The 16,002-nt window shown below is 47.7% G+C and overlaps 1 protein-coding gene across 2 annotated transcripts in view; it reads left to right on the top strand.

Moving 5' to 3' along the window:
• The window catches only part of SUSD6 (sushi domain containing 6), a 97,882-nt gene extending 83,350 nt beyond the window's left edge, over positions 1 to 14,532 (top strand). For both annotated transcript variants that reach the window (XM_019641370.1, XM_019641371.1), the window contains exons 3-6: positions 4,119 to 4,316; positions 5,289 to 5,427; positions 8,030 to 8,457; positions 10,424 to 14,532. In XM_019641370.1, coding sequence (XP_019496915.1) covers positions 4,119 to 4,316; positions 5,289 to 5,427; positions 8,030 to 8,457; positions 10,424 to 10,449 — 791 coding nt within the window. In that variant the 3' untranslated portion in view covers positions 10,450 to 14,532. The remainder of the gene's footprint in view (positions 1 to 4,118; positions 4,317 to 5,288; positions 5,428 to 8,029; positions 8,458 to 10,423) is intronic.
• The last annotated feature ends 1,470 nt before the right edge of the window (positions 14,533 to 16,002 follow it).

Here is a 16,002-nt window from a genome sequence, read left to right as displayed (position 1 = left end):
GAACAAAAGGACAGCAACTTGTCTGTTCCCCTTCCCCCAATTCCCCAGCACTGTTCCCATCCCCCCAATTCCCCAATAAAAATCTTTAAAAAAAATGCACTAGGAATTTAAACATCTGCTTCCTTTCCTCAAGCTGATCTTCACATGCCCTACTCCCCATGCCTCGTTTTTCAAGGGGATCAAGTATTTATTCAGTTTGTTAAACTGAACACTGTGACCCTGGGGCCTTTCCTAGAGCTTGTTTTGATTTGCTTTTTATGGACTCTTAATGAAAGTTTGTTTTGTTTTAATTTGCTGCGACTTCCTAAAAAGCTAGTCCCCAAAACAACAAATGCAAAAAACATTTGAAGAGCTGACTGAGGGTTCTTGCTGGTTTCCACTGAGGGTTTTAGGCTGTGGTGACGCCGCGGTGGAAGTATCAGCCAGATCATTTTGCTTCTCCTCCATCTGCACTGTCACCAGCTGGCTGGATGGTCTGTCACTGAATGACTACTGTGCGCCAGGCACTCTGCTGGGCCCCTGAAGAATTACCTCACTGCTTCCTGTGCTCGCTGGAAGCCTAAGTGGCTGAAAGAGATAATGGAAAGCAGAGAAGGAAGCAAAGGAGAATTGATTTTTTTTTTCTGTAAAATTTCTATCTTCTGGCTTTCTCCCTCTCTTTTTAAAATTACATAGCTTTGCCAAATGAGATGAGTTTATTGTCTTCTTGAGGTCAAGAACAGAGCTTGAAACTCCCTGTGCGGACCTGGGGTTGTCAGAGAGCAAGCCTGATGCTCAGATTAAGTCAGCCTCTTGCCCAGAACACTGGCTTCGGGAAGCCACTGGGTGATTGATTTGCTCGTCCTGATCTTTCCCGCTAGCCTGGTGCGTCATTGAGAGGGTCCTCTCCAACACCCACCCTCTGCCAAGACTCTCCCACTCTTCTCTTTGACTGGGCAAGAGGGCTGTATTTTTTTCTTGTGTTCTTGGTGTCTTAAAATGACCTTGCCTTTTTTTTTTTTTTCTTCTAAGTCCTCCTCATTTTTTTTCCTTGGACCAGGGGCAGCCTCTTTACGATGCTGGACCTTATATACTTTTGTTTCCTTTGTGTGACCTTCATAGGTCAACATAAAAGAACTTTTGTCCAGTATGATTTTACCATACTAGGGTTGCTGTACCTCTGGTCCATCTTATATCAAATTTAGCTTCTCTTGTAATCCTGCCCTTCTGGAGACCCTTCAGAGGCCCCGCTTGCCATTTGGCTATAGTGGGAACACCCCTTGTTGCAGTCAAGGCCCTCTACAAGGTGGTTTCATTGCTCTTTACATGTTTGGAGGGGGAGCAATTTTTCTTTGTTATATTATGCAACCAAGCTAACCTGGGCCACTACCTTGGACTTAACCTACTCTTTCCTATTCGGTGTATTTGCTTCAGACTACCACCTCCTTTCCGGAGGACATCAAGTCCCGTTTGAAATGCTGCTTCCTCCATGGGCCTTTCCTCATGTCCCCCACACAAGATATGATCTCTCCTGCTTTGAGCTCCCTCTTTTATAGCACCAATCACATTCTTTACATGTATTAGAATAAATCTATATGTAGAATATCTTTGGAAAAATACAGAAGAAACTGGTACAGTGCCTTTAAAGAAAGGAACTGAGTAACTAGGGCACAGGAGAAGGGCTTACTTTTGACTGTACACCCTTCTTAGTTTTTTAATTTTATACCAGGTGTATATACTTCCTGTGGGGTTTTTTTTCTGTGAAAGTATTATATACATAACAAAGATCCAATCTGTAAAACGCTATAAGAAAATAATAGAGAGTATAACCCCAGAGTAAGGAAAGTGTCCTTAAACAAGACACAAAACCCAGGAGCCAGAAAGAAAATGACTTAAAATATATGTGTGCACTTATTTGTTATATCCCTATTTGGCTACAAGTACCTGAAGTGTTTATCTTTTTATCCTTTTTCAGAGCATGGCACAATGACCCCTACACAGTAATCAATAAATATTAGTTGAATTGAAATGAAATTGAATTGCAAGTTACTTCTTTGTAGACCTCACTTTTTTTTATAAAATGAGTGCTAGTGACCTTCAGGGTCCTGCTCAAAGATTCTGTGAAGATGTGGGCTTTATGGGCAGAAATTCCCAGCAAAGCAGGAGCAGCTCTTCCCCTGAGACCATCTTTCCCAGCACACTGGACAGTGTGTGGGTCCTGCCTGCTTTCAGGAGCTGCCCTGGGGTGCTCGGCATTAATTATGCGGAGGAAATGAACCAATTAGACATAGTAGGAGAGCCAGGGGGATCTGTGGCAGGTTTGTTGCCCTGAACAAAAGAGGGAAAGTATAAAGGGTGAAACAGTTTGCTGAGGTTTCTTTGGAAATTCAGCTGGCCAGCTCTTTGAACTACTTGGCTGAAGCTTAAATAGGCTCCAGAATGCATGTTTGTGTCTGTCTCCCTTCTGTTGAAGACTTGGGCGAGGTGGGTGGTGTGGGAACCGGCTGGAAAAAGTGTTTCTCTAGAGGGGACTGAGGAGACTTATTTGGGCTCATCTGCTAGTTTCAGAGCCGCTGCTCAGACTTCTCGGGATCCCTGTGTCACCTATACCCCAGCTTTGTTTTGTTAAAAAATGGAGTCTTTTCTCTCTTAGTGATAAGCAGCTGGAGGGCAGGAGCCATTGTCTCCTTTTAGACTTGTTATCCACCCCCAGCCTGGCCAGCAGTCAGCTTGCTTAATAACAGTTTGTAGGTTGAAGGGAAGTGGTATTTAGTGAGATACCGCTGAGTGAGAGAATGGTGGGTGGGCCTCTGAACAGGAGAGCACCTATCTGGGATAGACAGTGACTCCAGGTCTGTTAGAGGAAGTGAAAAAAAGAAACCCGCAGTTCCTATTCTCATACTGATGTCCTTGTGGTATTCAGGATGGAGGCAGGGCATTTGTCAGCCAAATCGAATGTCCTTTGGAAACTTTTATCTTTCTTGTGTTAGTGAGGCTATGGAAAGTTCAAGTTAGTGGGTTTCTGGCTGTCCTGCCAGCGTGTCTTCTGTCCCAGCTTAGCTTTCCAGACAATGATCCCTTAGTGTCTACACTGTGCCCCTCCTATTTTGGCTAAGTACATACACCCCATAGTCCACAGCCTGGGGACTTCAATTCTGCAGTGTCTGTCCAGGGTCAGAAGGGCAGGCCATGAAACCAGAGGTCACCCTTCTCCTCCCTAGAGCTGCTCAGACCTTCCAGTTCCTCTGATTTCCCATTTCTGCAACTTATCCACACCGCTTGCCATGGCCCTAACTGACCTGTTTGAATGGGAGGTAACCTTGATACACACATTTCATTAGCTCATGGGGTAGAAGCAGTGTCTGCTGGTGTTAAGAGCACAGATATTAAAACCAGACTTGACTCTGCTCCCAGGCCTGCCAGTTACTCTGCCTTATGCATAGCTAAAAGTCATTTAATTTTTGTGGGCCTCAGTTTTGTCATCCTCAGAGGGGCGTCAATGATAACTACCTCATGGAGTTGTCAGACAAATACATAAGATAGGAAGTGAAGGTGCTTTTAAAACTAGACAGCCCTACCTGAATGAAAAATGTGGGATTTACTATGGGCTGGAGACAAGCAATGCCAGTGACTAGTCTGGAAATGGAAGGTCCTCCCCGCAAATCCATCAGAAATCCCTTCTGCGGCCGAGACGGTGCATTTTTATTACACAGTGGAGTCCTTTCTGGTATTGATATTGGAAACAAGGCTAACATTTTCCCCACAAGTTAAGAGTATTTTACCACCTTTCACTGATTCATTGTGTGTTTCATTAGGTGTTATTAAAACCATATTATGTGCTAGATCTCTCTAAGTTTGGGACTTTGTCAGTCTGCCATTCAATTGTGGATGCAGCCCTCTTAAGGAACAGTGGGGAGCGGAAGGGGAAATTTTGCAAGCAGCCAGACTTCCCTTGTTGCCAGCGCACTTCCCTCTCTCAGTGGCAACCTGAATTTCCAGGGCTTGACCAACAGCCTTTCCAAGGGACTGATCGGCTCTGCTCCTCTTGTGTTTCTTGTTGAGCCCTTTGGAACTGTCCCCTTCGGCATCACTGAAAGCACTCCCACTGGAGAACCTCACCACCCTCTTTGTCTTTGCAGTGTGTTCCCTGCCACCGGAGCCAGAGAATGGTGGCTATGTCTGCCACCCTCGGCCCTGCAGAGACCCCCTGAACTCGGGCAGCGTCATCGAGTACCTATGTGCTGAAGGCTACATGTTGAAGGGCGATTACAAATACCTGACATGTAAGAATGGCGAATGGAAACCAGCCATGGAGATTAGCTGCCATCTCAACGAAGGTCAGTTTGGCAGATGAGAAAGGAGTTCTGCTTTTCTTTTAACTCACGGGAAGTGGCGCCCACTTTCTCCGGAACATCCTGTGCTGTGGGGTAGTATAGCCCTTTTGATGCCCTGAAGTCTCCCTTCCTTTGGAATTTCATGTCTTTGTGAAAGACGTTTGGGGTTTCTGGTGCATGTCCCGCTGTGATTCAGCTGAGCCACTGAGGGGCTCGGTGGCTTTACTGAGGCATCTGTTCTGCTATGTAAGGTCCTTTGATGCTCAGAATCTCTTGTTTACCTAGATAACACATGAGCATAATGCCAACACCTTCTGTAGTGTCTCTTTTATATTATTTTTTTCTTGAATGATAACGGACTGTTTTGTTATGGAGCTGCAGTCCAGCCTGACAGAAGACCTCTCCCCACTCCTGGCTCTTCCTGTCATGCATGACAGAAAAGTCAGCTGCCTGCAGGAAAGTGTGTGTGTCATGCAGCCGTCTTTATGCTTCACACTCGGGCTCCAAGGCCATGACACCCCAGAGAAGGGAGGGGACCAGCCTGAGAGTTACAACCAGAGCCCAGGATCTTAGAGCAGCGGGTGATTACAGCCCAGTTCTTACCAATTTTCCTGCCACATGAGGAAAAAGATGGGTGGACCTAAAATGGTGGAATGATGTGTCCTTTTAATGGCTGCTGAGGACAGGATCAGAAGTGGTTTATAAAGGTAAGCTGTCTACATTAGTGAGTTTAGGTGTCAGATGGCCCTCAAAGGCCCATAGCGAGGGGAATATTAGATTCAGGAACAGGATTAGGGAAGTGGCCCCTTTGCTTGTTTGTATAAGCTGCTCTGTACTGTTACTCCTAAAATGGCCCGAGCTACGGCATGTCTCTGCATGGAACCATGCAAAGGGCCTTTGATAAGATCAGCTGTGGCGCTCAATGTTTTGTGTGTCTGGATACAAATCACCTCTGATAATGGCTTGTTTCTGTAGACAAAGGCACCAACACGTCACTCGGGGTCCCCACGCTGTCCATAGTGGCTTCCACTGCCAGCTCCGTGGCGCTCATTCTTCTCCTTGTGGTGCTGTTCGTGCTGCTGCAGCCAAAGCTGAAGTCTTTCCATCACAGCAGGTGAGCCCAGCTGCAGTGGGTGACGGGCATTGCAGTGAGGGCTGGCCTTTGGCAGAGGGTTGCTGGTATGTCTGCCAGCCTCTGGTCTGTGGGTGCCCAAAGAAAGGGGAGGGCCCTGCCATGTGTAAACTCCTGGATATGCTGGGCACTATGCTTGTTGCTTTGCATACATTATCTTAATCCTCACAGGAACATTGCAGATAAGGAAACTGAGGCACAGAGAGGTTAAGTCATTCTCTCAAGGTCATCCCTCTAGATGATGACAGAGCTGAGATTTGAACCCTATGTGTCCCAACTCCAAAACCATGTCATTTCCCCTACATCAGTGGTTTTCAAAGTGTGGTTCCAGCAATCAGCATCACCTGGGAACTTTTAAGAATGCAAATTTTTAGGCCCCACCCCAGACCAACTGAGTGGGTTGCCTGGCAGTTCCTCCTTCCCTCTAACTGGAACAGTTTCTGTTCATTCACAGCCCTTCATCAGTCACTGTTGTCAGTCACAGGCACAAGGAACAGACTAAAGTGCGCTAAATAAAATGTTCCTAGTTTGGAATTTATACACAAGGACCAGACTCAGTTTAATCTTCGTGTACTATGTGTGACTTTTCTTTTTATTTTGTTTTGTTTGGGGGAGAGGTTAGCAGCTACTTTTAAGGTTGTTGAGTAATTAATAGAATAAAGAGGACTTGGAAAGGACCATTTACTTGAGAGAATCAGCTATTTCCACATAGACTTAAGCTGATCTTTCTGGCATTTCACTCAAATTAGGGAGTTTTCCCCCTTGTAGTTCACTAGTTAGTCTGGCTGATTTTACCTGACTTGAGTGGAAGAGATATTTGGTTTTCATTGTAGCCCCATTTAAATTTTGTACTGTGTACATGTACTACTTTTTAAACAAAAAGAAAAATTTATTTTGAATAACCAAAATTAAGCACATGCCAGAATACACACTGCTTTCTATGCCACCTTGCCGTCAAAGTTCCCCTTCCTTCCAGAAACCTCTGATACTTTCATGAGTGCCACTTCTGTCATCTTCACAGTGTGCATGCTATTTGAATTGGGTAGCACAGGTTTTATCTCCCCAAATGCAGATGAGGAAACTGAGAGCTAACAACAGTCTAGCAATACAAGACGTCTGCTAGACCAGACGTCTACTATTGAGATGCACTGAGGAGGACACAGTGCCTCTGCAGTGTTCTAGGCAAAAATCGGCCTGCGTCTAGTCCCAAGGAAGCAATTAGACAAGTCCAGATGGTGGGACGTTCTAGGAGACAACTGGCCTGCAGTATATAAAAAATGTCATTGTCATGAAAGAAAAGCTGTAGGGGACTCTTCTGGATTAAAGGAGATGAGACAGGACAACTAAATGCAGTACATGATCCTTAATTGAGTCCTGGATAAAAACGAACAACACCTGAAAAGGATATATTTGTGGCTAGTTGGGGAAATTTGTGTTACAGTATTATACCAGTGTTCAATTTCTGGGTGTCGTGATGCTGTAGTTACATAGGAAAGAAGTTCTTGGGAGGTGTGTATTCAATAATTTCTCCCCAACTTACTTTCAAAATGGTTCGGATTAATAGAAAAGTGTATGCACATAACAGGTGATCCCCAGAAAGGTGTCTACATGAATAAACCTCAAACATAGTGTTGAGTAAAAGAAGCCAGACACATACACATATATACACACAAATTTACTGGATACCCATTGATAGAAAGATCAGAAATATGCAAAACTATAGTGTTGGAGGATTCATGTGTATGCAGTAAACTATTAAAAAACAAAGGAGTGATTTTCATGAATGTTAGGATACCCATTACTTCTCGTAATGAAGTGGGAAGCGGCTGGGACAGGACAGGGAGTCTGGGTGCTGGCAGGGTTCTCTTTCTGACCGAGGTATGGGTTATACAGTGTGACCTTAAATCAGTGTGGCAATAAATCAGTGAGTTACACATTTTTCTGTGTGTTATTTTCTATATTTGTGTTACAATTCACATATAATATTTTTTAAACTTTAGAAAGTTAAAAAATAATTTAAAAAGGCATGCAAAGTGACAGAGTCAGAAGAACCAAATTCTTCTGAGTTGGGAGTCCAGTATCCCGTTTCCAGACCACAGTGCTTCTCTCTCCTCTCCTTTCTTAAAAATAGCTGTGTGGAGATACAATTCGCAGGCCATTCAGTGTAGCCATTTAGAGTATACAGGTGATGGTTTTAGTCAGCTCACAGGTGTGTGCACCCGCATCCTCTCGCTTTCTTAGCCTGCCTGTGCCGAATGAATGGCTTTATTCCCAGGTCTCTAGATTCCTAGTTTTGTACAGTCTCTGGAAGCAAGTGGAACTGGATTCAAATCCCAACTTCCTCCCTCACCAGCTATGTGACTGTGAGCAAGTTATTTAACTTCTCTGAGCCTCATCTGCATTTTTGGTGAATCTCTATGTGAAAGGGCTCAGGTGAGGATTCAGTGTGATAAAGTATATGAAGCACTCGGTGCTGTGTCTGGCATATAGTAAGTGCTCAAAACTGATTGGTATTTTTAGTGTTACAGCATTTATTTGTGTGTGTATTTTAATTCTTCCTTTGTCTTTTTTTCCTCCCATGCAGGCGTGACCACGGGGTATCTGGGGACCAGGTCTCCATCATGGTAGATGGAGTCCAGGTTGCACTACCATCATATGAGGAGGCTGTGTACGGCAGTTCTGGTCACTGTGTGCCGCCCGCTGACCCCAGAGTGCAGATTGTGCTGTCAGAAGAGTCTGGGCCTAGTGGGAGGAACGGGCCGAGAGAGCAGCAGCTACAGGACCAGGGGGCCTGTTCCTCTGCAGGTGGAGAGGAGGAGGCCCCGGGCCAGTCTGGACTATGTGAAGATTGGGGCTCTCGGGGCTCAGAGACTGTGATGGTGCATCAGGCAACCACCTCTTCCTGGGTGGCCGGCACAGGGAACAGCCAACTGGCGCACAAAGAAGCCCCAGATTCAGAGAGCAGTGACATACAAAGCCTTTTATCCCTCACATCAGAGGACTACACAGATGGTAGGTGGTCTGCACTGATCATGAATTGCTAGCAGCTCCGGGTCCTCACTAGGAGTGAGGAAGGACTGTGAGCCTCTAATAATTGGTGTATTAGGGAGGGGTGTGCTGGGGAGTGGCAAAGAAAGATAATACCTGGGGCATTAGCCTGCAAAATAGGATTTCACCCTCAGCTCTAGGTAGTTTTTGGGGCTCTGTATAGGGAGACTTTCACTGTTATCTGTGAATTTAAATAGTTTGGAGTCGCCAAAATTATTCATGGCCACATGGCTGTGCTAAATCAAAGGGTAGACAGCTGGTTGGGGGTGGGGGTTTGTCATCTTGTTATAATTTTTTTTATAATTGTTCCCGAAAGGACAGGAATGACAAGGAGATAATGGGGTCATATTACAGAAAAAACTGAAGCCTGATTCTTTTCTAGAGCATTCAGCCACTTCATTTTAAGTAGGAGAATGTCAGGTCCTATGTTGGTTGGTTTTCTTGCACTTTCTCAATTAAACCTCACATTGGTCCTGAGAAATAGGTATTATATCCTCATTTTACAGATGGGAAACTGAGGCTCCAAGAGGGTAAGTCACTTGCCTGTAGGTAAGTGGCTGAGCTGGGATTTGAAACCAGGTAGATCTGGCTCCAAAGCCTGAGTTTATAATCCTACGATGCCATGCTGCCCCCCAGATGACTCCAGGTCCTTTGTGGCAACAAACCAGCCATAGAATGAACTTGCCACCTCCTGACACCTCTGGCCTTTACTGGAGCTTGGAGAGTTGAATGTGGGGATTGACTCTGTCACTTTAAAAAATACCTTTACATGAAATCCCAGTATGGTTTAGGATGCAGACAAAACTTAGATGTATCTTTTTTGATAGTGAGGACTTCTACACTTACAAAGTCTCCCTAAACTAGCCTTAGAGAAAAATGTATGCTTCCAGGGACTGCTGGGTAAGTGCCTAAGGTTTAGAACATCTGAAGGTAAAGAAGCTAGAAATTCTTAAATGCAGATCATTTTATGGAGTTGCCTGATTATCAACAATATGCCTTCTTTTTTCTTGGTAGGATATAGAGCTAGGAAGGGCCACTAAGTAGTTGACCCAGGTTTAAAGGTAGAAGCCACGGACTCCATGGGCAGCCAGCCACACATACTGTGTATCCAACTGCACACATATTGTGTGTCCACACATGTTGACAGATGTCCTAGTGCAAATCTCAGCCCTTATGCTTCCTGAGGAGCCAAGATGGTGCCTGCTCTTCCTCCTTCTCCTCCTTGCTATTTTCATGTATCAAACAAGCATTTTCAAGAGCCCAGCTTGTGCCTGGTGCCAAATTAGGTTGCAGGGGTAATACACAGAAACATGAAACATGCTCTCTGCTTGCATGGGTTGTCAGTCAGCTGGGAAGATGGGCACTATACTCAAGAAATAATGGAATCAAGAATTGTGGGGTCTGTGTCAGAATGAAAGGCTCAGAAAACAAAACACATAGACTATTGTGTTCATTGCAGGCCATGCCTTAGCTGTCTGGGATTGACAGTTCTGTAGGAAGTCAGGACCTTGAGGCATCAGGAGACTGAGACCCCGGGAGGGGAATCATTTATTCACTATCATACAGCTGGGGGATGGCTTTAAGGAGGTGGTAGGACTTAAGCAAGGCTCTGTAGTCTTAGAGGGGGAGATTAAGGACAGAAAGAGAAGCAGCTCCACTAGTAGTTAGGCAGAGAAGAGGTTCAAATTGTGGGAGCAGAAGGGGTTTGAATACCAGATTGAATATTCTGATTTTACCATGTAGGCGGAGGGAGAGATGAGTGAGAAAGGCCTAAAAAAGAGGCAAGGGATTTAAACAACCTAGAAGTGTATGAGTAGTGCATTTTATTTCTTTAAACTAGGGGCTGCATGAGGGCCCCTGCAGTGGGATCGGGTGTGCTGTAGAGAGACCCACATGGGGTAACCAGTGTGCTTTCCTTCTCTTCCTGCAGATATCCCACTGTTGAAAGAAGCGTGAGGGCTGCCACTGGCCTCTCCTCTGCAATGGCCCTCTCTGCCCTTTCTTCTCTCCCTGTGGGTTTGAGCACCCTGTGCTCCAGCCGCCCTACCCGGATACCTGAGCTGCCACCTGTGGATCTGTGGATCTCTGAGGCCTGCAGACCCACCTCTCTGGAAACTCAAGGAAGATTCTCACCATCTGCCTGCTGGACAGCTGGAGGAGCTGGCTTTTTGCCTGGCCCAGCCTTCCCATCTGTGTCGGGGATGTATTTGAATGTGCTGGATTGAACCCTTCCTTCCCCTGAGCCCTCTGGGTCTCCTCCAGCCAGCTCTTTGGCAGCAGCCCCCACCAGCCCACATGGGCCTGAGAGCCGCTGTGTTTACTTGTGCCTTCCCCGCAACCCCGTCCAGTTTCCCTGCACGCAGGCTTGTTGCTGTCTACAAGCCTTAGTGGTCGCACTGCTGCCCCCTGCCACAGAAGGGGCTGGGCCTGGGGCTGGCCTGTTTTCTTTGAGGGCTGGCACCGCTGCCCTTCGCAGAAGCAGATCCAAGAGTGAGCGCTGTGGAGACAAGAGTGGCTCTAATTGGGGCAAGAGTTTGAGTCCCTGGGCCTGCCCCTGGTTGACACTGGTGGCACATTTCCCTGGCTGAGGATGGAGGATGTGGGAAATCCTACCAAAGCTGTCCTAGCACTTGGCTGTCTAGCTCAGAGGTGCGGCTCCTGGCCGCTGCTGAGTTGAGTTTCCAGAAAACATCCAGAAGACCCCAAAGGAGGGCAGTAAGGTGGCTGATAATGACTGTCTTCCTCATATGCAAGTACTCACCTCCTACTCCAGCATTGACCTTCCTCGCCTGTTTTTCCTCTTTCCCTGGAGTATAAGGGACGCTGCATGCTGCCTCCTGGGTGTTATCCTGGGCAGTTCCTGCTTTCTTGCTGCCCACAGAGGCCCAAGGTGAATCAGCCCTGAGATGCCACGGAATGCCCATCTGGTCACTGGCAGTTGGGGCAGGTTGCCCTGTTCTGGGTTCGTGGTGATGGAGGGGAACCTGAGAGCCACAGACGGAGTCCCCAGGCAGCTGCAGGCAGCTCCAGCCCCACCCTGAGGGTCCTCCTCACCACAGTCACGTGCCTTAGTAACTGTTCCCAGGAAGCATCCTGCTGCTTGCTGCACTGCTGCTTTTCCTACTTCTGGCCTCCCCTGCCATCCCCTGCTCCTGTCACAGCTGACAAACGACTCCCTGGTCTTCCCTGGCCCTGGGGGAGGGGCTGAGAGACCGCCCTCACACACTCCCACCTTGCTGGCCTGCGGTGGGTGAATGGTTGCCAACAGAGCAGCCTGGCTCTGGGCCCTGGTGTGGGAGGAGTGGGCTCAGTGCTCCAGATGCTTCTGCCGGGGGCCTCCCCCTCAGCCGTGTCTTATGCTGACAAGGCTGGGGTGGCAGAGCTCAGCCAGGTTGCTGCCATCTTCAAAGATGTGGCATTAACTAATCCCTGTTTTTGAAGCATTGGGGCTGGGAAATTCCAAAGCTGACCTCGTGCTGCACCTCTGCTCCTCCCTCAGTCTCTGTGTGGGGTGTTAAAATCAAGAGCCCAGTGTCTTTTCAGCCCCTGACGTACAGGGTAGGTCCAGGAGCGGTGGCCTCAGAGATGAGGGGATGGCCTTCTCGCGGCCGCCTGCTTTCACTCACACGCGCACTTTACTGCCCGCTCAGTCCTGGCCTCTTGCCGCCACTTGCAGTCTTCCTTCCTCAGGGTAAGGGCAGTGCCTGCCGTGCCTGTTGGCCACTCCCACCTCGCTCCTCTTCCCCACCCAGGAGCCCAGGCCGGCGTGGCCAGATAGGGAACAGGTTGTCGCAGGTGCCAGAACTAGAACACAGAGGCCTCTGAAGGAGATGAAGTGTACCAGGGAGCTGTCCTTGGCCTCAGAAGAGGCCATTTCCAGAGAGTGCCTGCCAGCCATTGCTGGCCCTGGGCCCATCTGGGGGGTGGGTCCCTAGCATCCCAGCTGCCTCACCATGCATGGGCTCTCCTTCCCCACAGGGGTACCCTTGTCTTCCTGCAAAAGAAAAGCAGGAGCAAATGGTGGGGGATCCAAAGTCACTGCTAATCCTGCAGCTTTTATTTCCAACCTTCCAAAATCTGAATTCTAGCCTAGAATGTTTTTTACAATAGAAGATCTTACCCTTTTTATACCATTACTCTGGGTTTGGTTTTTTTTCTCTAAGAGACTGCACTTTTTGTTTTAGGTTTATTCAGCCACATAGGTTACCAGCTTGAGCCTTGACAAAAATGAAAAGCCTTCCTTCTGAAGTTTTCTTCCCCCTCGCCAGCCAGCCAGCCAGCCAGCCATTAATACCATCCTGGGGTCACAAGCCCAGACTTGTGTACCTGGTGGGAAAGAAAGAAGTCATGGTAAATGGGAACCTCCCTTCCCCCACCCCACCTGTCACTGGCTTTGAGGAGGCCCACCTCCCCCAGGCCCTGGGCCTGTGGGTGCAAGGGCAGGCCTGATTGCTGCTGACACCCACGACAGCTGTTCCTTCTTTCCCCCGCCCCCCAAGCAGGTTCTTAGCCATCAGCCATGTGCTGCCGTTTCTGGGGCTTCTGGGCTTTGTCCCTCGCAAGGGATTAGGGACTTCACAGCTGCTTTGAGGTGGGGCCTGGCTGAGAGACAGGCCGATGTCAGGTGGCGGGCTGTTAGGAAGGAGGCTGCCGGAGGAGCCTGGAGCAGGTGGAAAACTGTCCATAGCCTGGCTTTCCCGGGCTCACCTCCAGGGGAGCCAGCAGAGGGCTTGTCCAGGAGGAGGGCGGCACCAAAGGACTTTTTAAAAGGGTTTTTTTTTTTTTTTCCCACACTTGAGCTGACTCCGTACAGGTTTTATGTCCTGGCAACTTGTAGTCACATTCCAGCGACTTACAAGGGCCAGAATATGGTGAAAAATCACAAAATTTCCACCCCTTTCAATGCCTCAGTTTAGCACATAGGCTCTATCATTCGCCATTTCTGAGTTTTGTGTGCTGTGATCCCCTTTCGCTCAGTGTAAACTGTGAAATGAGCTGAATCTTGGCCACTTTGTGAGTCTTTGGTTGTATAAGGCATTTCAGTATGCATTCTACTAACTCCATTTGCAAACAACTGGAATTAATGTTATCTTCCCTATTCATCTTGCTCTCCCCACCCCTCACCCCTGCTTTAAAGTTCTGTGGAGAAGCTGGATGGCAAGACAGACAAAGTTATACTCTTCCTGCCTCCTAAGTGGTGACACAGGGATCAATAGCACTCAGCCTTTCCCCTCCCAGTCTCAGCTGAGCTCTCAGACCACTTGCTTCCCACATAACAATATCACTTCCATTCCTAGGTTACATCCTTACATCAAGAATGGAATATGCTGCAAATATTTCTTCATCCTTGCCTCTTTTTCTTCCTCCTTAAAGAGAATAAAGGGCCCAGAAGGGAAGTGGTATACAGGCTTTCCAGCTGAACTCCAGATGAGGACAGGCTAGGAGCTTCTCTGCTGGGGCCTACTGGGGCTCCTGGCTCACCGCATAGAGACAGTCATTACTGGTGCCCAGAGGGCTCAGAGAGGACTTTGCTTGGCAGATGTGTGGATTGAGTGGTACAAGAGCTGGTTCCCTGCAGAGGGAAAGGCAGCAGGCTCAACTTTGCTGGGAAACAACTCAATCTCCAGTTGAAAACCTAGAAGAATTTTAACGAAAACCCCAAGGTCGAGCCAGCAAAGTTTTCTGGGGTGGGGTGCAGGGGCAAAGCACTTGGATTGCCAAGCAGGGAGGAGAGATGGATGCAGGTTGCGTGGCTGCCCACCGCCCCCTGCCCTGGCTTCTTACCACACCACTATGGAATTTTTGCAGAATGGTACTCCTATATAATGATTTATAACGACATATGCATCATTGACTCTGCAGGATGTCACTCGATCAGTTTGGGTTTGCTTATTTTATTTGATATATATATATATTTTTTTGGTATCCTGTACATTGCAGTGGGTGTGAAGATAGTATTTTAATATTTGTACAAAGTTTAATTTAATTTTAATTGTTCTATGTATATAACTGCATTTCTAAATAATAAAAAAAGTTCTTAATGAGGCAGTTGTGAGAGATGCGATCCTTCCATAAAGTTTTTGTAGAAACCCTAGATTGAAAAGAGTGTATGTGGGTAGGAGCTCACAAAGGGATGAAGTACTAGCTCTGGGGAGAGAAGTGCCTGGCAACAGATGGAAGACAGGAGACAAGGAGGTGGTCTATGCTACCAGGAAGAGAGACCACAAACATAAGTGGAAATAGATTTCTTTTTTTAAGTGCTCTCAGTGTGCCAACCGCTGTGCTCAAGCTGGGACTCGGCAGTGAGCAGACCATGTGCTGGGGGCCCGCCCGGGTCTCTAGTGTGCTGGGAAGGCAGACAGCTGCGACGGTATGCAGTGACGGTTATGATGGGGAAGTACAGGGGGGCGCGGGCAGTCAGAAAGCTCCTTTTGGACAAAGTGGCATGCAAGCTGAGATGTGAAGGGACAGGACACTGCGTGTTTGGGTGCAAAGGCGGAAGAAAGCACATCCAGTTTGCGAAACCAAAAGGAGTCTAGTGCTGCTGCGTGGCAGGGCTGAGGGAGGGGGCAGGGGCTAGGTTGTGGAGCCCCTCGTGAGCCAGGTTGGGACAATTCATTCTAAGAGCAACAGGAAGTGCCTTAACAATTTTAAGCAGCAGAATGACTTGTAATCTCTATATTTGGCAGGGGTGGAGGTGGGGAGGAGCTCTCTGCATCTCTTAGGAAGAGAGAATTTAGGGGGATAAAGCATACTGTACCTCGAGACCATGTAAGAAATATTTTTGTCTTGTGGGGAAGACGGCAGCTTGAGCAGAGGCCGTAGAGATGAAGAGGTCATTGCCTAGGAGGGGCTGACAGTACGGGAGTGGTAAAGGTGTGAACAGAGAGATATACAGAGTACTTTGGGATAAAAACATCAGGCCACACTTAAACTTGCTCTGGGGGTAACAGGATGTGTTTCTCTGACACGGTGTCAGGTGGGAAAACATTTTAGGGTCATCTGCCAACCACCAGTCTTACCCTCAGTAGTGCCAGTCCTCAGGAGGATCCGCACAAACATCACTGCCATTGGTTGCCAGGAGAATGGAAGGGAAGAGCACTTGACCAGCTTCTGGAAGTAATGGTGATAATAGCTGATCCTTAAAAAGCACTTCAATGTACCAAGCACAGTTCTTAAGCACTTGGTGTGGAATCCACACAGCAACTCTACAAGGCAGGTGCCATTATTGCCTGTAGCCGCGTGCCACATACAATGAGACGGAGGCATAAAGAGGAACATGAACTTGTCCAAGGTGGAGCCAGGATTTCATGCAAACCCAGGGAGTTCGGCTAACATGGCCCCTTTCCCTGCCCCTTTCTTACACCGTCAGATGCTGCCTGGCTCTCTAGGCCCTCACGGCTTTCCTTCTGCCTTCAGGGTCTCCGTTCTAACCAGCGAGCTTCAGGTAGAGGAACACTTAATTTCAGGGGAGGGAAATGGCACACGGTTCACTAGGATAATAAACTG

The sequence above is a fragment of the Hipposideros armiger genome, unplaced genomic scaffold (genome assembly GCF_001890085.2).
Source record: "Hipposideros armiger isolate ML-2016 unplaced genomic scaffold, ASM189008v1 scaffold_59, whole genome shotgun sequence".
Taxonomy (NCBI): Eukaryota; Metazoa; Chordata; class Mammalia; order Chiroptera; family Hipposideridae; genus Hipposideros; species Hipposideros armiger.
This window is presented reverse-complemented; position numbering and strand designations above follow the sequence as displayed.